This window comes from Urocitellus parryii, chromosome 3, assembly GCF_045843805.1.
Source record: "Urocitellus parryii isolate mUroPar1 chromosome 3, mUroPar1.hap1, whole genome shotgun sequence".
Taxonomy (NCBI): Eukaryota; Metazoa; Chordata; class Mammalia; order Rodentia; family Sciuridae; genus Urocitellus; species Urocitellus parryii.
In genome coordinates, this window is record NC_135533.1 from 57,497,882 (window position 1) to 57,521,728 (window position 23,847).

Consider the following 23,847-nt stretch of genomic DNA (forward strand, 5'->3'; position numbering starts at 1 on the left):
TGAACATGTTGCTTTCTTTCTGAAAAGCCCCTTCTCTAATATTTACCTTTCAGGTTTCAATTTAAATCCTGCTTTCTCAGAGTGTTCTCGCTCTACAGTCTATTTTAGCAGGACTTCTTTATTGTTTCTGGTTTCACACAATATTTGCTTTCTTCTTTAGATTTGTAACAATTTGTAATAAATTTCTTTTTTGTGTCCCCTGTTCCACTACCCTATAGTCTCAAGAGGGCAGGGGTCACCCTCCTTCATTTACCTTTGAAAATTCTGTTTTTACAGCAATAAATATGGAGTGCTAAATCAATTTATTAAATTCTTTTAGGAAGTATTGCCATTTAATTTAAAAACCTTTTTGTTTGCATGCAGAAGTAATCTTCCATCTAATCCAAGTCAACCTAAAACATATTGAGGTATAATATATACAGTGTGATAAGTAGGATAAAAATTTTTAAAAAGTCTGTCACATAAATTATTATGTGTGCATTGTTTTAAACAAATTACTTTTGTTTTGTTTTGTTTTGTGGAGTATTTATTTTTTTAATCTTAAAAAACTTGTTTTTCTTGGGGCTTGGGATATGGCTCAAGTGGTAGTGTGCTTGCCTGGCATGCCTGAGCCACTGAGTTTGATCCTCAGCACCACAAAAAAGAAAATAAAGATATTGTGTCCACCTAAAACTAAAAAATAAATATAACAAAATTTTTTTTTCTTAATTGCAGCATCATGGAAAAATCAAGAAAACCAACTTTCTAAAGAAACATGAAAAGGTATTTACATTTTGAATTTTCTGATGGTAGATATTTGTGAATTTTTAAAATATAGCAACTGGATTTGTATTTGTCATTTGCATGTGAGAAGTTATTCGTATTGATATACTAAAATGTAATGTTGTAATAGTATTTTGTTATTGGATACAATGATTGAAAACACATTTCAGTTGAGCTGGTGCTGGAGATAAAACTGAATTGACAGCGTTTTTATGACCTAGTTAATGAAAAAGTTCACCTTGGATTGTTAGTTAAATTCAGCTGATTGATTATGGGCGTTTTCCTCTTTTGCACTTTGAAACACCTTCAAAATGACACGGAAAAAACTAAAAAGAGAAATTCAAAGGACTAAGCAGGTGAGAGGCTCCCAAATTTGGAATTCCATAGTAGATAAATATTCAGGTCATTAAGCAGATGAGAGGAGGCTAAAACCAGAACTCCAATCAAGATAGATGATTTGGCCTAAGGAATCTGGAAAAGCTTAAAAAGTAGAAGCACAAGTAATTTTGAATGTAGGAATGTGAGGTGAGTTTGAAATTGGTGAAAGAGCATTTAGACTACCGAGATTCCTTGTTTCACTGGGTATGTCCAAACCTTTGCTGCTTCTCTTGGCAAAAGAGAGAATTTTGAACTGTTGAGTTTATACTGTAGAGACTGGGAGTTATTTTTAACTCTCATTTTTTAAAAGCAGTTTTGGTCAGTAGGTATTTCTAAATTGATAGTGTTTTCTTAGGACTTTGAAGATATTATCTTACTGGCTTTTAGCCTTCATTGATGCTGCTGACTAGTCTCTTCCTTTTTTGTTATCTGTGTATTATTTAGCTGCTTTTCTTTTCCTTTGTTATTTTTACCATTTCACTGTAATATATCTGAGATTGAATTTCTTTTTATTTGGAATTAGTTTTTTTTCCTGAAGTTGAATATTGATATTCAACTTCTAATAAATTCTTATTCAATTCTAATAAATTCTTAGTCATTCACTTTTCACATATTGCCTCTTTACCATTCATTCTAATTTGTTTTCCTAAGACGTTGAATAGACATGTTAGACCTTCTTCTCTCTGTCCTTGTATCTAAGTCATTTACATTATTCATTCCCTTTGGTGTCTGTGTGCTATGTTCCAAGGATAATTTGTTTAGATCTGTGTTCTGATATTCTCTTCAGCTTTGAGCATTAAAGAGAAATTAACCGACTTTCCCAAGGTTATTTGGTTAATATGTGGTAGAGCCTGGATTCAGTTCCAGGATTGATGGACTCCAACTTCTTCGGTGATGTTTACAACTGTTCTTGAATTTATACAACAAATAATTCAAGTTTTTAAAGACTACAAACCAGTAAGGAAAAGACAAACACCTAATGAGAAAATGTACAAAAAAAAAAAAAAAGTTGAATGCTTAATAAACATAACGTGATTATTTAGCTTCATTCACTAATGAGAGATGCAAATTTTAGCAAGAGACAGTCACACTCTTAGATTGACAGAACTAAAAAAAAAATCTGATGATTCCAATTGCTAATAATAATGTAGTATAATTAAGAGCCTCCCTACTCTGTGCACTGATAATATCCAATCAAGTTAAGTATGAATGAACTGTGTTTTAGTCATAATAGGGCTTGCAGAGTATAAAATAAAAAGCCCCAAACTCTCAGTGGCTTAACATAACAAAAGTTTATATATTGCTCACAACATAATTAAATATGAGTTGGGTGGCTTCCTTCATTTTACAATGACATCAAGTGAAACCTGGCATAGTTTGAAGTTGCTACCAAAGGGAAAGAGGATAAAAGGATGTTGTTGAAAGACCAGGCCTGGAAGTAGTTCACATCACTTTTAGTCACAGTCCAGTGGCCACCACTTAGTTATATAGCATCTATCTAATTACAGGAAAGACTAAGAAAAGAAGTCTTATATACCCAAGAAAAAATGGTAAACACACAGCATTGTTTTTGCCTCATATTTTCACCCAGCAATCCCACTTAGAGAAATTTGCATATGTGCACAAGGAGAAATGTATAAGATAAGTCAGTCACAGTAATAATGATGAATTTTTAAACTGGATATTGTATACAGTCATAAAATGGAATTCTAGAGAGTAGTTTAAAATGAGCTAGAACTACTTGTACTTTGTCAATAAATGTGAAAAACAATGAGATATTTCCAAAATGAAATCATTTATATAAAGTTTTAAATGATGCAAATAGTGCTATTTATTGTTTGTGGCTACATAACGTTCAGTAGTACAAAGACCTTCATTAGAGGAAGGAAAGGGAAAAAGGGATGAGGGAAAAAGCATTCAATAAGTCTTCAACTTCTCTATAATGTGTTCCAGTTTTTTATTGTTTGTGCATATTGCACATTAGGATTTGATAAAATTGGCCTAGTGTTTATTAACCTTGGTGTTTATTAACCTCTGTACTTTTCTAAATGTTCAAAGTTTTTAACAACTTTAAAAAAAGTTTTAAAGTTTTAACAACTTTAAAACAACTGTCCTCTTTTATTGAGAACAACATACAAAAGTTAAAAAATAAATGATTTCTGAACAGTCTTTATATATATAAATAGCTGAAGTCAATACTGAATTTTGTAATTCTGAACAGTTGTTTTTCTTTATAGTCATTCTTCTTTTAAATAGTTAGTTATTCCCATGCGTATAAAGATGGTTTCCCATTTTATTTGTCATTGCTAATATAAAGTAATTAAATTGCTACTAAAAACATTTGCTAATAGGATAGAATTGGAACACTGTAGTTTTCTAATGACATAATTGTCCCATATGATTTTGTATGCAGCTATGAACATTTTATAATCTTTTAAAATTATTTATAAATTTTATATTGTTTCATTCTGATAGGTTATTTACAAATTATAAAATGTTTTATTAGTTTTCTAATTATATTTGATTTTTTAGAACTGTTAATGTGGAACAAGTACATTTTCTAGAAATGATCTAGAGAGGCCGAAAATAATAAATGCTACTGTAGGAGTAAGAACCTGGTGTTGTTCACCTCAGTCGTCTAACAACTGCTTACAGCAGCAAAATAGCAATGTTTACGACTGCAGATGTCTGTGAGCTCTTGTTTGTTGATACTAGGACTATCTTGAGGCATAAGGTAAAAAATAAATCATGATATTTTAAAAGTATTTTATTTGTTAGTATCTTCAGACTAAGATAACAAGTATAAATATATTGCTTTGGGGAATTTATAGTCCAGAAAGTAAGTGCTCTGTTATAAAAAGAAAATCCATGTTTCCTTCCTTCCTTTCTTTTCTTCTTCTTTTTTCCCCCCCAGACAAGCAATCATCTACTTGGACCAAAACCATTTCCATTAGACAGATTATTAGCAATATTATATAGCATTGTGGACAGCAGAGTTGCTCCAACAGCAAATATCTTTTCCCAGGTAAGCATTATTATAGATTATTGCCTATCGTATTTATGGACTTCTTTAATATATTATAGTTGATAAAGTTCTAGGTATTGAGATTATTTGTCAATATGTATTACTATATATTAACTGTATAATCAGCACTGTTCTTGATAAGTATAGTTGGTCCTCTGTATTCATGTGTTAGGAATCCGTGGATTCAACCAATCACAAGATGAAAATATTTGGGGGAAAAATTTCTTTTTTACTGAACATCTACAGATTTTTTTTCTTCATTTCTCTGAACATATAGTATCACAACTGTTAGCATTTACATTTTATTAGGTATTATAAGTAATCTAGAAATGACTTAAGGTATGTGGGAGGATTATGTAATTTTGTGCAAGTACTACTTGAGGATCCTTAGATTTGGGTATCTGTGAGGGTTCTGGAATCAATACTTGTATTTAATTTCTGAGGAATGACTAAAACTGAAAATTCCAAATATAGAATCTTTGGGAATAATATCAAATTCATGTGTATTGTTAAGTATAACCTGATGACAAAAACAATTTAATATTTCTGGCTCTTATTTCTTCAGTAAAGGAATTTTTAAAAATTCTTGTTGATTAAATAAAGAAGAGCTTGATGATTAAATTTATGAATTATGTAATTTTAATTAAAATAACACATAAAAATGTTTTTATAAGAAAGTATTTCACAGTGTCCTTCCTTATGTATGTACTTTCCAGGTTGACATTATGCTTTTTTCCCCCCAATTAATCTGTTTTCCAGAGTACTTTCTCAAAATTCACTAGGTGGCAGCAGAATCACATAAATAGAAATAAGATCTTTTTCTCCCTTCCTATTTTTTGCAGTATTGGGGAATGAGCTCAGGGTTGTTCTACCTTTGAATCACATTCTTCCCTTTATATTTTTTATTTTGAGATAGGGTCTCACCAACTTGACCAGGCAGAATCTCCTGCATTGGCTTCCAGAGTAGCGGTGATTATCAACATGTGCCACTGTTCTGCACTTTAATTTAAAAAAAAAAAAAAAAAAAAAGTTTAAGGGTCTATTTTACTTGACATTTTAAGAAAAATCTATTCAAAGTATCACAATAGATTTCTTAAATGATTCAGAAAGGCATTAGTTGGCAAAGTGATGCATTATTTATTGACATGCAGGTCATATCATTGCAGTGAGCATTTTGGTCTTTTCTGTGTATTTTTGTTTAAGAAATATATGATAATATACATTTTAGTTCATTCACTATGAATAAATTTGGTCCCAGAATGGTTGTCAGACTTTGTAATCTATTGTGATATAGCTTTTGTGATATAGCTTTTAATTCTTCATTAAAAGCTTCATTAAAATTAAAATTTTTGTTAAATAGGTTAGTCCCAATTTTCTCAGCACTGAATTTAGACAATTTTTATGTAAGTCAGTATTTACAGGAAATATCTGCATTTATTGTGTTCTTGAAGAAAGATTGTCCAATCAGTTTTTATGCTTCATAAATAGATATTTAGATCCTAATGCTGATGATTTTTTAAATTTTAATTCAAAGATTTTTTTAAAAAATGCTTTGCCTGAAATTAGTTTTTAGTTAAAATTTAACAATTAGTAGCTTTCTGCATATAATATGTACTAAAGTTTGTTGTTGTTGTTTAGTTCTGCTCTGAAATACACAGCAGATATTATGATCTTTATTATGAATAATTGAGCCTTTAATCTTCAAACAGATTAAATGACTTTCACAGTACGATACAATTATATTTTTGAGAATTGAAGCCTAAGGAAGTGAGGTAGAGTGTACTTATAAGCAGGGAAGATAAAAGTGGAGCTTGGGGGGCTGGGGATATAGCTCAGTTGGTAGAGTGCTTGCCTCGCATGTACAAGGCCCTGGGTTCAATCCCCAAAACCACACACACATACAAAAATGGAACTTGGCTTTTGAGAATGAGTAGGATTTTTGTTATTTAAATATTGTCTGTTTATATAAGTGATACTTGTTTACTGTATAAAAATGAAAAACAGGCTGGAGTTGTGGCTCAGTGGCAGAGCACTTGCTTAGCACAGGTAAGTCCCTGAGTTTGATCCTCAGCACCACATAAAAATAAATAAGGAAAATAAAGGTATTGTGTCCACCTACAATTAAAAAATATATGTATTTTAAAAAATGAAAAAAGGTAAATAAAAAGTGAAAATAATATATTTAAAATCAGCTGACATATATTTCAAATGTATAGAGTTTAGTTGGAAATTGAGAAAGAGGATAATAGTACCACAGATATGGAACAGGATTTATTTGTGAACTGCCACTATAGTTTGGTTGGAAATGGATGGGTTTTGTTGTAGTAGTGATGGTCATCATAGCTGTGACTGTATTGGTGGTACTGGTGTTAGTAGTCATAGTACTACTACCCCACCACCCATCACACTTTGCTCTTGGTACCTTATATACTATACCTTGGATTGGTAGGGATTTACTTTTTTTTTTTTTTGGGGGGGGGGTACTGAGTTTTAAACCCAGGGGTGCTTTATCCCTGAGCTATATCCCCAGAACTTTTTATTTATTTATTTATTTATTTATTTTTGGTCTCACCAAGTTGCTGAGGCTGGCCTTCTACTTGTTGAGTCTCCTGCCTCAGCCTCCTGAGTCACTGAGCTACACTGTTCCCAGCTGGGATTTTGGTTTTTTAGAAATGAACTCTTCAGCAGTTTTATCCTCTGGAGGGGCGGGTGGAATACAGCACTTAAAAACAATGGCATTTAAAGATTTACTAACTGCTCTAGGGTTTTGACTATGATGAACAATGTCACCAGTCTTTATGGTTTCAGCAATGCCAGTAATATAATTAAAACACTGTGGCCCCAAATGTTTTTTTTATCAGTTAATGAAGTTAAATTCTTTTCAGTTTTGGCAATTGAAGTTGATCTTTTTATTCTTTATCTCTTGTCAATAATACTTAGTAATTAAAATTGTTTGTATATTTAAAACACTGCTATACATGGATTTCCTTATGTTCATTTAATAAGTTTATGTCCTTGATCTTGGTCATTCTCATTTGGAATATGAAGGCTTAATGAGTAGGCAGGAATTGATACAAGTAGCCCTATGGAGTTGACCTTTACTGTTGCTTGGTTGATAATATATTCAAGAAACTCAAATAACATATATACTGTGTTCAGAAACAAAATGTAAGCCAGGTGTAATGATGCACACCTGTAATCTCAGCTACTTGAGAGGTTGAGGCAAGAGGATCACAAGCTAACCTGGGGATCATAGTGAAACATTGTCTCAAAAATAAAAAGGTTGGGGGGCTCAAGATGTAACTTAGTAGTAGAGCAGTTGCTTAGCAAGCATTAGACCAAGAATTCTGTTTGCAGTACTTCAAAAAGAAAGTATCCAGAATCGCATCTGAAAGAAGGGTATTGCTCACTAAATGCTTTGTTTTTAATTCCCACTAACTCCCAATGATGAATTTTTCTATTTTTATTCTTTCTCCTTTTATTCATTTGTCAAAACTATTCTCTTAACCATGTAAATCACAATTTATATTTAACCTAAACACTTAATTTTTAAAATGAACAGCAAAAATATGACCTCATTTGTATTGGAAGTGCTTATTTGATAGAAACACTAGATGGCAATATTGTTGCGTTCTAGTTTTAAGTTGAACTAAGAAAATAACTTCAACTTGTTAACATCCTCTTTGATATTTAGAGAGTTTTTTAATTTCACATTTTGATTTATTTAAATAGAAGTAAAATTGCCTGAAGACATTTAATAATCTGTTTGTGTGTGTGTGTGTGTGTGTGTGTGTGTATGTACACACTTTCATGAAAATATAAAATCAATAAGTAACTACTTCACATGAATATTTTGTACCAGGAAGTGAAATTATTTTTTATTGGTTGTGATGTGCCTATATGAGATAATAATGTATTTTTCTATTCGTTTAATCTACATGAAACTATTTGAAGTGTTTATTTTATAGTAATGTGTTATTTTGGGAGATTGATTTACCGCTTATAATTATTTAAAAATTCTGCACATACAACAAAGTGATCATTTATGATATATGATATATATGTTCAAAATTATCATAAAGCAAAAGTTTTTTATATTTTTTTATTTTAGTTTTTTGGTGGATACAATATCTTTATTTTACTTTATGTGGTGCTGAAGATCGAACTCAGTGCCTCATGAATGCTAGACAAGCACTCTACCACTGAGCCACAACCCCAGCACCAAGCAAAAGTTTATTACACTTTATTTAAATCAATTAAATCTGTTCTGTAATGAGCTTATGAAATAATAGCTTAGGTAAGCATTTAAGTTTATTAAAACTTTAATTGAAAATTGTGATAGTAATATTAGTTATATTAGAGTTGGTATTCTTCTGAATTTCTTTATTGAATTTTGGGTATATTTTACTCATTAATTAGTGTCATAAATAAGTAAATAAGAATTGCACATTTAACCTGTAAATTATGTTTATACTCAGAATTATGGAACTTACCAAAAATATGGTTTTAAATTTTTTACAATTTTTTAAGATTATTTTATTCCTACCTGGTTTTTCAGTATGATTTTGAAATCATCGTTATGAATAATTTTTGAAAATTTTCCTTCAAATAAGATAAATGTAGCCTTTGAACATATGCCTGAACACATGGGAAACAAATATTAAGGGGGTGTTTTATTTTTTCTCCCTAGATAAACTATACAGTTTAAATGCAGTAAATGGGTAAAATTTATAAGTATTACAATCTTAGTTATCCTTGCCCTCATGTAGTTACATGAAGGCAACAGAAAGAGAAGTAGTTCTTTAAGACTGTTAGATACATCAGTTAAATTAAAATGTCATACTGCCTTATTTTTTTTTCCGGGGGATAAAATTGCTGAAGAATTTATTTCTAAAATCATTTCCCTTAGAAACCCATACCAGATTCTAACTTTAAAAGGAAAATTGATTTTCAAATATTAGGGACATTTAATTACACATATTTTGTATCACATTTTTTATTTTTAAGTTCATTTTTTATCAGTTATCAATGATAATTGATCTTAGGATCAGGTAACATTTTGAAAAATAATTTTGAAGAGAATTCACTATAATCCTGTCATTTAAAGTAATAGTTATTTTGTTACTTTTATTAAAAATCATTCTGAATTAATATAAAAAAACAACCAAAAGAAAAGAAACATAGTTCTTTTAAAACAGTTTTATGTACCATACTGACAAAATTTTCAGTATTAATATGTAATTTCTACGTGGTTTCTTATTTAGTTTTATAGAATTTAATAAGTAAAAATTAAAATTAAATGTCCTTATAATAGATTTATTTTTATTTATATGAGCATGAATTAAAAGCATTTTGAGGGGCTGTGGCTATAGCTCAGCAGCAGAGCACTTGCCTAGCATGTGTGAGGCCCTGGGTTTTATCCTCAGCACCACATAAAAAAAACAATAATAATAAACAAAATAAAGGCATTCTAATGTCTATCTACAAGTACAAAAAAAAACATTTTAAAGGGCATTTTGAAACATAGATTTACATACTAATATGTATTTTAAAAATAATACATTTCCATTTGTGCTTTCTCTGCTTTTGAGCTTATATTAAGACATAATTGGACTTATTTAATGTATCAGTTTGTCTATCATGAATCAACATAATCTTTTCGTACAGAGGTTGCATTAATTGTAGTAGCATTTAGCTAATCTTATGGTTTCTACTTATCTAGTTATTGTTTTATGAGCTAAATTGGATAAATTTAAAGTATTTTTTTTTTCCAAATGAATTTATCTTCAGTCAGAAAGCAGAGTAATTTCATTATTTTATGTATGAGAGGTTTTGGAAGCAAATACTTCATCTCTAATTCACCATAACTATAGGAAGATATTTTATTATACTTTACCATTATATGTTTATTATACTTAAGGTAGCTAATATTTTATTCAATTGAAGCCAGAACTTTGGCATGTTTTTCAAACACAGATATATAGTATATTTGTTTAGTTTTCTTTTTTCAAATGTAAGGAAAGGATTTTATAAATAGTCATTCCAAAACATTTAAGATTGAAATATTTTATCTTCAAATTGAAAGTCAGTATCTTCTTCCATTAGCTGGAATTAAATTTTTCTTTCTCTACTTACAATTGCATGCAGGTATTTCTTTCTCTACTTACAATTGCATGCAGGTATATATCTACTATATTCTGGGCACTGTGTTGGATAAAGAGAATACAAAGGGGAAGAAAATGTGTCTGGCTATCACAGACTTCCATTTGTGTTGGTGCAGTTACCAGATTACCAGACTCTAACATGTGTTAGACTTAATGGTGTATATGTGTATTTACTCTGAGGACAGATAGTATGCTTAGGGAACTAATACCTAACCACTTAAAGTAAATACTAACTACTGAATAGTTAAATACTTAGAGTGAATAAATAAAAACAAGGTTTTTTTTTTTAACTTTGATCATCCCTAATATTTGAAAACTTAGGTATTTAAGTGTCTTCTACTAAGTGATAACAAATCTGTTGAATGTTTCTTCTGATATGCCTTGAATTTAGTATTTAGAGCAATGATTGTTTGATACCTCTGTGTCAAACTAAGTTCTGTTAATAACAATTGCATTTAATGACACTTGGAACTTGTTATGTAATGGACAAATAAGCAGTGTATTGTGCATGATGTATTATAAACCATCTGAATGACTTTCCCTAAAAGGTTATATTGCTATATTTCAAATACTTTACTATGAAAAATTATACTCATTATGATATTGCTTGTATATAGATTTTTTAACCAGAAGTACTTTACCCAAATAAATTGATTTTTTAAAGAAGTTACTTAATGATTATAAAACTTCTTTTCCTGAAAAAACAATTTGCATAATACACAGTATTATGGTTTTATTAGTATTTCCACAAAAAGTAATTCAGTTTGTTAAAAGCTGGTCACATAACATTAGAAATCATAGTTGATAAAAATGCAAATACATATGTTGATTAAATAAGGATTTGAACTTATAAGTAAAAACCAACATCCTAAATCTAGCTCTAAAATATGCATATAAATTGATTTGAATCTAAGCATTGTCTTTATGGACATTAAACTTGGTGACTAAAAGGGACAGTTTTTTTTTTAAATATTCTGTGGATACTAGAGTATTAGAAATGTATGAAATAACTATGCTTTTGCAATTTCTCTGTACTTCATCTTTCTTGTTACCAGCATTGCAGTTTCTCAGTAATATTCAACTAAACTACTTTATGCTATTAAAGTAAATTATGTAAATCACAGAAAATATCTTGAATGCCAACATTTTCTAATAATCTTAGTTTTTTTTTTTTTTTTTTTTAAACCACAACTGAGATTGAGAGTCATTCCATTCCAAATTGGTAAAGTCTTACTTAATGCCTACTTCACTGATGAATAGGTCAGCAGGGATGTTGGTTGAAAGAAGCCAGCTCTTCTCTAGCAGCTAAGAGCATCACCGCCATGATGCTCAGCCTCCACTGGTGCAGTAAATGAGATTCTCAAATCTCCTCCTACCCCTGGTGTGGATATATTACTGTTCTGCCATCACACTACTCTGCAGTAGGTGCCTATTTCAGGAGATTTTTAGAAAGCTTTTTATAGATGTTTCATGATTTAAAAAGAGTAAAGTTGATTTATGATTTTTACTAGCTCACTATTGTAAAGAATACTAATATTACCACGGATAATAAAAAAATACAGTATATTTTATCCTACTGCCCCAGGGTAAAATGATGTTTTCTTATTTGCATTTGTGAAAGAACAGTTTTCTCCTACTCTTTTCCCTAAGTCTGGTGTTAAATTTCTTCAGTGTAGCCACGGTCAGTGCAGCAGTAAGGCATTTTTACTAAACCCTAGAAAACTGGAACCATGGCTTAAGGATGATATACTGCCTAAGAGATAAAAAAAAAAAAAAAAGCATAAGTTATGCTTTCTACTTTTGTATAAAATAATACATTGATACCTTGTTTTTGTAGGCAATATTTTATAACTGCCTTTCTCAAAACCTATTACTGCTTCCAATGACTATGCCAAATACACTTAGCACCAATAAATTTGATTTTATTTAGCACATTTTGAGCTAAAAACACACTAAAAAAGTTTGTATAGATACATGCTTGCAAATGCATATATAGTGCCTATGTAGGCAAATCCATATTGTATTGAGCTTTTGTGATTAGACTGTTTTAATGAGAAAAGTTGTTTAATAAGAATAGTTTAGGGGAAAGAATTTGGAAAAATTCTTCATTATGGAAATTTGTGCTACATTTAAAATTTTTTCTATAAAACAATGATCAAAAAATGCTGATGATTAAGGGAGTTTCCAGTGACAGCTTGTTAGTCCACAACTAATTAGTTTTTTGCAGGAGACTTGGCCATACCTTTCCATTTATAGGCATACCATCCCTACCCGTTCATAGATACACTACTGCAAAAAGAAAAAAAAAAATCTTGTTCTTTCCGTTGGGCCCAAGTCACCTTTAGAACCTGATTGCTCCCTGACCTTCAGGCACTCTGAATGGTGGTTAGAGAGTTAAATACATAGAATAGAAAGTAATCATATTCCTGTTCTTTGAAATAAGAAATGGAACTAGGTTTACCCAAAACTGTCGTATCTATTCCCCTGGCACAAAATGCTGCATACATGTTGATGGCTTTTGAATTCTGTATTTGATCCTTTATCCCTTATTTCATCCAAATTGCAACTGAACCTGAATTGTACCTTAGTGTCCCAGTATCATGCATTGGTATGGTAATGCAAATCATTCCTAAACCTTTCCTATGAGTTTCAGCCTTAAATTTTAAAACTAACCAGTTATTCATTCATCCTTTACTAATTATATACTATATGGTGTACATGTAGTGTATTTTAGTTGTGGTTTTTATTTTACCTAAATGGAGAAATTATCTCCAAAATCTCTTTTCCTCCCCTCCATTTAGCTGGTTAACAATCCTTGTCTGTTTTTCCTCCTAATTGTCTTTTGAACATGTTTTCTTATTTTCATCTCCATCACCATTGACTTAAGTCCATAGGTTTAATCATCTCTTAGACTACTGAACTAGCTTCCTATCTGATCTTCCTTTGTAGATCATCTTCCTTATAGGCATCAGAATAAACCTTAAAAAATAAATTTGGTCTTATTTTTTCTGCTTACACTTATTTAATGAGTTCTGTTATCTGCAGAACCAGGTCTGCATTCCATAACCTTTCTTGTAAGATCTATCTCATTCTGGCCCAATTTCTGTCACTTCCTTTGTGTACCCTACACACAATTTATAATAAGCTCTTCTCTCTGGAAGCATACTGATTTTTTTATTGTTGTTTTTGTATTCTTACAATGTACAGATCTCCTACAATTGTTGAGCTCTTTTTGACTTCATGGTTCACCCTCAAATGCTATTTCACAATGAATTCACATTTTGCCTCCCTATTAACTCATTCCCTTCTCTGCAATCAGATAATTCTGTTTACTCATATTACTAGCATTCAAAGTGTGTCATCATTTTATTATAAGTTTTTTTCCTTCTATCTTGAGTTCTTTGAGGGCATAGACCTGGTCTTTTCATTTTTGTATCTTGTGTACAGTACTATGAACATAAGATTCACTCATTGAATGACTTCCCATTCTGCTAATATGCACTTTAGGTCTTTGTAGCTACTTAATATTTGCGACATTTATGTGCTTAAAAGTTTCAGAGATTAAAGATACTATCTTTAGTCTCTTTATGTATAAAAATGTAGCTGCTTTTTGTTTACCTGAGCATGTTTGAAGACTTAACCTACCTTTCTTCTTTTTGGGGAGCAGGGAGTAAAAATTCATGATGATGATTTTAAGTTGACAATCTTTGACAATTTTTGCCCAACTCTTCCATACTCACCTCTTTTGCCCATACTCACCCCTTATTTTTGTGTATAAAAATGTCAGTTGAACTATTGATAGGTGCCATGAACCATCGTCACATCAGTCGATAACAGATCAAATGTAGTGCTTGTTGGATTATATGGAATTTATCCATTGACATTTCATATATTAAGTTCATTTTTTAAAAATAATTTAACATATTTTAGATTGTAAAGCTCCTCCAGGATAAGCAAGATAGAATAGTTCATAAATCAATTGACATATGTACCAACCTATAAAAATAATGAGCATGTTAAAAATTAATTACAGTTGTAAATTGATTTTCTTTTGTTGGCAGAAAGAACAGTTTATTAGCCCAGGAACAGGTTCACACTGTTTTTACATCAAGCATTTCCAGCTGAAGCTTGTTAGTGACTGCCTCTCAGATTAAGGGGGGAAAAACTCCTCACTGTGATACATGAACTCCTATTGTTAAGACATAAATAATCAGCTCATCCCCTACATGGATAAGAACAAAGAACACAATAATACACAGAGCAAAGATTAACTAACCAAATATCGTACAACTCCATTTAAGATGTAAATCTAAAAAATATTGTGTCTAAAAGGTGATTTTCATTTTTTATTTTTCAATGTGACTGTCTCAGTCATAACAGGAGGTAGGCAAAAGAAGAATGTATATACTTTGTCTTTTGAATCAAATTATTTAAGTTAAGGTAAACTATTTCATAAACTATCAAAATGGTGCTAATATATGAAAGCCAGGAAAATACAGTTCTTTCTGAAAAGCAAGCTTTAGATTTGTAGGGATTTTGTTTGTTGTTAAACTGAGAACTGAAACAACCAGAATTTTTTGTTTTGTTTTGTTTTTTAGACAAAACCCATAAACTTTAGTTTGTGTTTTCTTTGTTTTTCTTAAATCTAAATTCTGACTTTGAAAAAGAAAATCTACTCCCTAGGCTACTTTTCAGTTTATTAAAATTTCATTCATTCAACTTTGAGCTTAAAAAAATACACAAGAAAAGCAGCTGTGGAAAACAGTATATCTCCCCTAAAATTAGAACATTATTTGCAAAAGAATATGTCATTATAGATTATGGAAGAACAGAAAGGGATTAATAATTTTCTTACAAATTGGTAAATTTACCTTTCTTAAAAATGTTTCCTGTGTTTCAGGAAAGATCTTTTCATGATTACTTCTTAAAAAGATTTTAATGTTTATCATAACTTTTAGTACATTCAGCTGCTATATATATGATTGATAGTCATGATTTTTTGGGGGGTAAATGATCCCTAATTCACAAATTATAATTTTGGGATACCGTTTCATTGTTGCCTAATAATTTCAGATTTTAAAAAATCATGCCCCCCAAATTAAATTATTTATCTTTTAAAAATTAAGCCTTAAAAACAGTAAGTTTATTTCAAATATACAGTCTAGTTTATGGAAGGTTTCCATGTCACTAGGTTAAATAAATTCTACATTAGTATTGCATCCTACTCATCTATTTTGCTCACAGGATTGTTGATTATTACTGTTTGAGACTATTATGTATTCATGGGACAGGACATTTGCCTGCATTTGAACATGTTTCTTTGTCTTTATTGCTGGTTTCATTTAAGAATTTTTTTCTGTTATATCAGCAGTGCTTGCTCTCCTGGGTTTCTAACCTCAAGTGCTCCCTTTTAGTGTGGAATACTGACAGAGTTTACTTACTTTTCCTTCTTCCATGAAATTTCCCTTATCGTATCCCAACAAAGTTCTCTCTTACCTGTGTTCTGCAGTTTCCTGTTTGAAGTAATATAAAGAATGTGGGTTTTGGATTCAGATAGCATTCAATTCTATTCTTAAACGCTGTTAGTTCAGTGACCTTGAGTAATTTACTAACCTTTCTGAGGTTGTTTCTTCATCTGAAAAAAAAAAAAAAAGATTTATTTATAGGACCTAATGATGGGGGATTGTGAGGCTTAAAGAAATTAAAAGTGTCTAGCACAATGCCTGCCATAGAACCTAGACAAAATAAATGGACTCTAGTCTTTACACCACTAATTTCCCATATTTGCTAATATTATTAATTAGTTCTGATAGCTCTCTTTTCCCCACTCTTCTAGGTTTGTCCTCTGCTAGACCCTGAGAGGAGTGAATACCAATTTATATGTATGTCATTGTCCAGAATTTTGAGAGACAGTAGGAGAAAAATAAAAGCACACAGACTAATTCTGAGGTCTTTTTTTCATGGAAGTAATAGTCTTGGCAAACCGTTTTCTAATATTCATCAACACCCCAAAGAAGGCATTGTTCTGACTGACCATTCTTAAGTGCTTAAATTTAAGAGTAGTTGTTAGAACTTTAAAATGTTTTCTAGTAAACCTCTAGCATGTCATATGTTGTATTTTTTACTGGGTCTTTCACATTAAATAATTGTGAAATGTATTTGTTTGTTTGGGGTGCCTGACTAGGAACTCATAATTCCAGTCGACCTTTTATGATGTGTGTTTTCTCATCCGTTAAATGAGGCATTGATTTTCCGGTTTCTGTCTTGATGGGCTAGTCAGAATTTTATTTTGCAGTTATTTTTACATCGGAAAATTTTACTTTTTAGTAAATTTATAATAGTTCTAATAACCCTGAAATAAACACAAATAGAATTGTCTTGTAAAAAAATAGAAATGAAAATAATTTAGGAAAATAGAACACTCAGGTTAGGATTTTGATACAATTACAGTTTTGCTATAATCCTCCAATATAAGAAATAATAAGTTTTACTAGCCCCAGGTTTGTGGCAACTAAGAATCTTTATGGGCACACAGCATGAAATCATTGGATAAGAATCTTCCTTGAGACTGAACTACAAGTCATAACTAATCATGTACCTATAAGTAGGATAAAATGTAAAATCTATAAACATTTAAAAACCTATCCCAGTTGCATATCAATATTGAAAAATTAACTTTCTCTAATATTCCCATTTAAAGGCCTATATTATCAAATGGCCTTTGAAAAATATTCTGGGTCTGGGGTTGTGGCTCAGTGATAGAACACTTACTAGCACATGTGAGGCACTGGATTTGATCCTCGGCACCACAATAACTAAAAATATTTTTGAAAAAACCTTGTAAATATGGGTCATATATTTTATAAGTTCAATTTTGGTAGCTTCATAGATACTTAAACATTTTGAAATTTAACTCCAAACCCCCTATGTATTTTGAATACTTTATCATTTTAATTTTTTAATTATACTTTTTTTTTTTAGATCATTGTAGATTCATCTACAGGTGTAAAAAATAGTATGGGCTGTTTCTTCCTGTGTATCCTTTGCTAGTTTCCTTCAGTTTCACAAAACTATAGTAAAATCACAGCCAGGAAATTGACATTAATGCAATTTCCTGATTCTATTCAGATTTTTCTCACTTCTACATAAATTCATTTTTGTTGTTTGATTTTATGATTTTTCTTTTTTTTTTTTCCTTTGGTTTTGGGTATTGAACAGTCCTTCACTTGCTAAGCATATCCTCTACTATTGAGCTACACTCTCAGCCTTTACATGTTTTCATTTTTATGTATGTCTTTGTGTCTTTGGTTATATGAAATTTTATCTTGTGTGTGGATTTGCAAATCAATCACAATAATCCAGATACTACCAGTTCCATCATCACAAGGAGACTTTCTGTTGACCATTGATAACCATACCTCTTCTTCTCCCTCCCTTTTCCCAACCAGAATCATATAACATAACATTTGAGAATTAGCTTTTTATTCAGCATGATTAATTCAGTAGTTTGAGATTTATCCAAAGTTTGATCATATCAGTAGTTCTTGTTTATTGCCAAGTAGTGTTTCATGGTATGGATGTACCAAAGTCTGTTTAACCATTAACCCATTGAAGAACATCCGAGTTCTTGGACGTTTTTCAGCTTTTTCAAATAGAGCTACTATATAAACATTCATGAATGAGTTTTCATGTAATATATAGTTCTCTGGGATAAATGCCTAAGGTTGAAATTTCTGGGTTAGATGGTGATGATTGTATGTTATATTTAGTTTTATAAGTGGTATCAATGTTTTACTACTTTAAGTATGGAAACCTTACTTCCATTTTGTTCCTTTTACTTTTCCACTCTTTCTATATCATTGTCTTGAGTATCAGATGATATTTATAATTTTTAATCATATAATGATTTAGAAAACTCAGAAGAACACATGCTGTTGTGTTTATCAAGATATATGCTATTTCTATTGTTCTTTTTTCCTTCTCATTGTTTTACTACTTCTATATTTTCTTTCTGTTCAAGAACTTCCTTTAGCCATTCTTTAGAGGTAGGTCTGCCAGTGACAAATTCTTTAGTTTTCTCTTGTCTAAGAATGTCTTTATTTCCGCTTTATTTGCAAATGATAGTTTTACCAGATACAGAATTGCCAGTTCTTTTGGGCAGTACTCTCTTCAATCCAGAATAGAGATGAATCTATCTGGGTAACCTTCTTGTGCTGGGTTGCAGAGCAGGAAATGCAGGGCCTGACTCACTTTCTGCTGTTTGGTGATTCCCTATGATATTCCTCCAGGCCTGGGGTCCCTGAATGGTCCACCATCTCTTTCCACCTTTCAGAGTCCTTCTTTGGTTGCCTCATATTATTTCCAGGGTTTATGGTTGTATTTAGCAGGGAAGGATAATAAATATGAATCTGTGCTATCCTGTTTGAACTAGAAGTTCTTTAGTTTATGTCTTTTTTTCTCATCTAGCTTCTTTGTTAGTGTTTGATTATAAAATATAATTCAGGGTCATTCAAAACTCAATTGAATGAGGAGCCTTTTATAAATTAGTGCTGAAAAAGATTACATGATATTGTAGTGCATTTTACTATTAAGAGAGTTTTTTCCCATTAAAGATTAAATCATTCCAAGATGTTAATTTATTGGCTGTAAAATATTCTAATTTATTCTTTCCTTAAACTAGAGACTATATAAATCACTTTCTACATTTGGGAACCTGACAACAGCAACAACTTCTGTGTATCTCTTTGCTTTGAGTGATTTGTCATTGAACCTTCAGCAGCTGGATGGGAAAGACCTGCTCTACCTCTAGAATTGGTTATACTAGCCAATGCATACACATTAAACAGAGATTGAGTCTGTGTTCCTTTACTGTCTAGAGACTTCTATCCTATACACACTGACCGTACCAGACTACTTAGATCTCAGTGCTAGTCTAAAGATCTAGGCCCATTATATTGTCATGAACAATTAAAGTTCAAGAAAGTAAATAAGCATTTTCTGTGATTCTGTTTATCTTTGAGTACACATTACCCAGAGTAAGTTCTCAAGAGTTTCATGAATATACAATTGGAAATAAAAATTAAATAATGTGAGGATTAGATAATGGAAAGGAAGGTGATTTTTTTTTTCTTTATGGTGCTGATGATTGAACCCATGGTCTCATGCATGCTAGGCAAGCACTTGACAAGGATCAACATCCCCAACCTGAATATTCTTGTATTTATTCAGGCATAGAAAAAGCTTTACAAAGGCTTCATATGTGTTTTTCCAAAAGTGTTCATTTAGTATAGTTATAAATGAGTATGAGATTCAAAACATTACTCTGAAGTAATCCTTGTTCATTATTTATTCCAATTTACTTTGTAAATATTTTAATAAACTAGGAAAGTATTTTTAAATTGTTGGTGTATTTTCACATTACTTTATATAATATTTGTTCTCCTCAGCTATGTACTTGTATGTTGAGTTTTTGATATGATAAGGTCAAGTAATGAAAAACCCCTGAAGTGAGGCTTATATTTTTTTAATGTGAAAACTTAAATTCTAACTTAATTACTTTCTTTAAGTTTAGATTTTAGTATATTATTTTTTTCTAAATTCCCTCTCCTCCCAAAATTGATCAGTCATCTTATTAATATCTTGGAGTACTTTTGACTGCTATCTTGAAGTGATACTGTATGCTTTTTTTGCACAATTTATATGATCAGTTTATACATGAAATGCTGATAAAATGAAAGTGACTTCAAGGAACTATTGGTTCCAACATTTTGCTTTTGAATATTTATTATAACTAATGCAGTAAAAGTCATAAAATAGGGTATCTGAAATATTTCTGAATATTCAAACTTAAGTAGATAAAAGACAGATTTTGTGTTTTTCTGTGAAAATTGTGGAAGAGTTATTTTACTACACAGTTTAAAGAATGTAATTAAATGTGTAAGAATATTTGAATCATAGGAAAGTAGAAGTTATAAGAAATGTAAGGAAATGCCAGTGGCAAAGTAAAAGGTAATTGATGTTTTCTTCTATATTAAAAAAAAAAAGTACTAGGGAGACTTGCTGTTAATAATAAAGTGAATTTAGTGTATGATTTTCAAATGACTATTACTAACCTATTATAGCAAATGAATCCCTTTGGAAAGGGTTGAAGTTAATGTAGTTTGCCATAAAGAGACCATGTTAACTCTTTTCTATATATCTTCCCATTCATTACAATTTCAGGGCTCATCATGGATTTCTACCTGTTTCTGATCTGGGAAGGATATAGTTTGTCTCATCTTGGCTTACAGCACTATACAGCCCTCCCCCAAAGACTATTTTATTCCTTGTTTGCCCATCATATTATGTCTCATACCTTCATAGTGAAGGTCTTAAGGACCTGAATTTTTTCATTATTAAGTGAACCTTCCTTTAAATTTTGGGACACCTTCACTGTTTTTCTTTTTAGTTAATGTAGTTATCTCCCAGTATCAGCAGGGGATTGATTTCAGGACCCCTGTGGATACCAGAATCCTTGGATGCTCAAATCTCTTCTATAAAATGGTGTAATAAATTTGCATATAACTTATGTATCCTGCTGGATACTTTGAATCATATGTAGATTATTTATAATACCTAATACAAATGCTATATAGATAATTGTCCTGTATTGTTATAAATGATGACAAAAAATGCCTATCACGTTCAGTACAGATATAATTCCCCCCTAAAAAAACATTTTAAGCTTTGCAGGTAAGAGGAAAAATGGAGGATATTATATACATACATGTATGAGAGAAAACGTGTCACACCCCACATCATTTGCCCCTATGAGATATCCCAGATGGTAGGCATGTTTTGTGTTCAGTTGTCATTAGCTGGTGACATTCTATCCAAACAGGGCAGATACCTTATGGGCAGAAGAGGCAGACAGGTTAGCCACCATGATCACTTTCACTTTCTGTTACAGTGATACCCATGTCCCTGTACAGCCTTTTCCCCTCCCAGAAAACCCAACTGCCTCAACAAATTTCAAAGGATAGCTGGTATTCAGACCACATTCTGCATCCCCTCCCCGCAAATCATCATCATCATCATCTAGAAAAACTTGTTAAGTTAGCAATTAAGAAACATTTCCCAAATAGTTTGGGAACTAAGAAAAAATTCAAAATGGAAGTTGGAATTTAGATAGAATGTAAAACAATTTCCAGAGTGCTAGAGTAAAAACAATAGAATGAGAACATATAATTCAGTACACTAAAAGGCAACCAAGGAATGAGAAGAACATGTAGTAAAGGAGAGACAAATAGAAATGTTGACATGATAGAAATAAAATTATAGAAAATCATTATACTTAATAAAAGCAAATGGAGTATATGGTCCAGCTGAAAGATCCACCTGAGTCACCCTGCATGCTCTTTGCATGCAAATTGTCTAAAGTTAAGAAAACAGGCTGGGGATGTAGGTCAGTAGTAGAACATTGCCTAGCATGTACAAGGCTCTGGGTTCAATCCCCAGTACCTCAATAAATAAACTGTTAAGAAAACATAAAACTTGAAAGTAAAATCATAAGTAGTAACATAGAAAATAGGCATAGCACAGAAAAGAATTCTGATATAGCTATATCAATATGAGGAAGTATACACTGCAACCCAAACACATTACTGAAGAAGAAAAGGATTATATAATAGTGAAAAAGTTTCACTGTTCTACAAGTATAGTAATTTTAGATCTTTATGCACTTAATAACATAGTGGCAAAACTACAATGCAAAATTAACAGGATTACAAGAAGAAAAAGAGATCCCCCCCTCCTTATCATAGTGGGAGAATTTACTCCTCAGGTTTGATAGATCAAGTATTTTTTTTTAAACAGTATATGTAGGATTTGAACAACACAAATAACAGCTTGATCTAATAGACATGTAGAATAGAGCACCCAGCAGCTGTAAAACATACTTTTTTCAACACCTAGAGCATTTCTAAAAACTGTTTCAAGGTATACCCTGATGGGTGATATTGAATTAGAAATTAAGCCAACATTTTTAATGCAGAGCTCCACATTTTGATGTATTGATATGACCTATTTTTTAAAAATATTGCTTCATATTTGCTAACTAACTGTAGTATTTTCTATGTAAAATACTGATATCTACCATCTGTTTGCCCTTTAATTTGTTAATAAATAATGACAGCTAAGTAAATACTAAATAACTAAATTAAAATCATAATAGGAAATGTAGTGGAATTCATAAAAGTGTAGTATAGTAGTAGGAAGAGCATGGATTTTAGGTTTTTCTTTCTTAACTACCCACTAATTCTAGGATCTGGGAGAGTTATGTAATATCTCTGAGAGTCTTGTATAAAATGAGTATAATAATATCCCCTTGGTAGGTTCATGAAGACTAAATGAGATTATGTATATATGGTACTTAAAACCAAGCAAAGCACTATTGCTGTTATTGTTTTTCTTATTCACAGAATATTATTATCTGCAAAGCATTATACACAAATTATGGCTCAGCAGTAGAGTGTTTGCCTATGATGTAAGAAGCCCTGGGTTTAATCCTCAGTACTGCAAGGAAGGAGAAAATTAGTCACAAATTGAGCATTTGAATTCCCAGAAAGTTATTTAAACTTTTATCTCTTGCCAGTCATGGTGGTGTATACCTCTAATCCCAGCTACTCTGGAGACCAAGGCAAGGGAATTGCAAGTTCAAGGCCAACCTGGGCAACTTAGCCAGACCACATCTCAAAATACTAAAAGGAGGGCTGGGGTTGTGACTCAGTGGTAGAGTGCTCGCCTGGCATGCAAGAGGCACTGGGTTTGATCCTCAGTACCGCATAAAAATAAAATAAAGATATTGTGACCACCTAAAACTAAAAAATAAATTTAAAAAATACCAAATGGATTGGGGATATAGCTCAGTGATAAAGCATCCCTGGATTCAATCCCCAGTATCCAAATAAATGAATAAATAAAACTCTTTTATATTGTCCTAAAGCAGTTACACGTTACCAAGTCTCCAGATTTTGTCATTGCTGATTGTTTCTGCTGGCTTATAAGAGACAAAAATAAGATTGGGCTGTTCCGAGTTTCAGCGCTTGGATTAACTTACTTTCTTAGATTTCAAAGCACTTATAAATGTGAGGTTATTTCATACTTGATTTTGACCTATCAAAATACACTTTGGTTTTTGCCATTATTAATCATTCTAGTGTTTCCCTGACTGCCTGATTAGTAGCAAGTTATAAAGTAAGACTAAGCCTAAGTCAGAAGAATGCATTTATCTCTCTTCTAACCAACTATAAAACTCTGGAAAAAAAACCCCAAATCTCCATTTTAATTGATTACCAAGTTAGTATACATTTAATATTCTGTATTTAGATAGAAACTCCATAAAATGCTTATTATGTAGAGAAGGAATGTCGGTAGCTTATTTGTAACTTTTAAAGATTTATGTCTGAGTCATTAATGAAGCAAAACTGTGTTTAATGGAATCCTTAAGGGGTGACTGTTAGTTTGAATCAGAGGTTAAAT

General features: G+C 31.3%; 1 protein-coding gene across 1 annotated transcript in view; it reads left to right on the top strand.

Moving 5' to 3' along the window:
- Window positions 1-23,847, top strand: part of Orc5 (origin recognition complex subunit 5) — a 67,232-nt gene that overhangs the window by 34,126 nt on the left and 9,259 nt on the right. Inside the window, exons 11-12 of the mRNA XM_026395754.2 lie at window positions 715-762; window positions 4,055-4,165. Of these exons, the coding sequence (XP_026251539.1) occupies window positions 715-762; window positions 4,055-4,165 (159 nt within the window). The remainder of the gene's footprint in view (window positions 1-714; window positions 763-4,054; window positions 4,166-23,847) is intronic.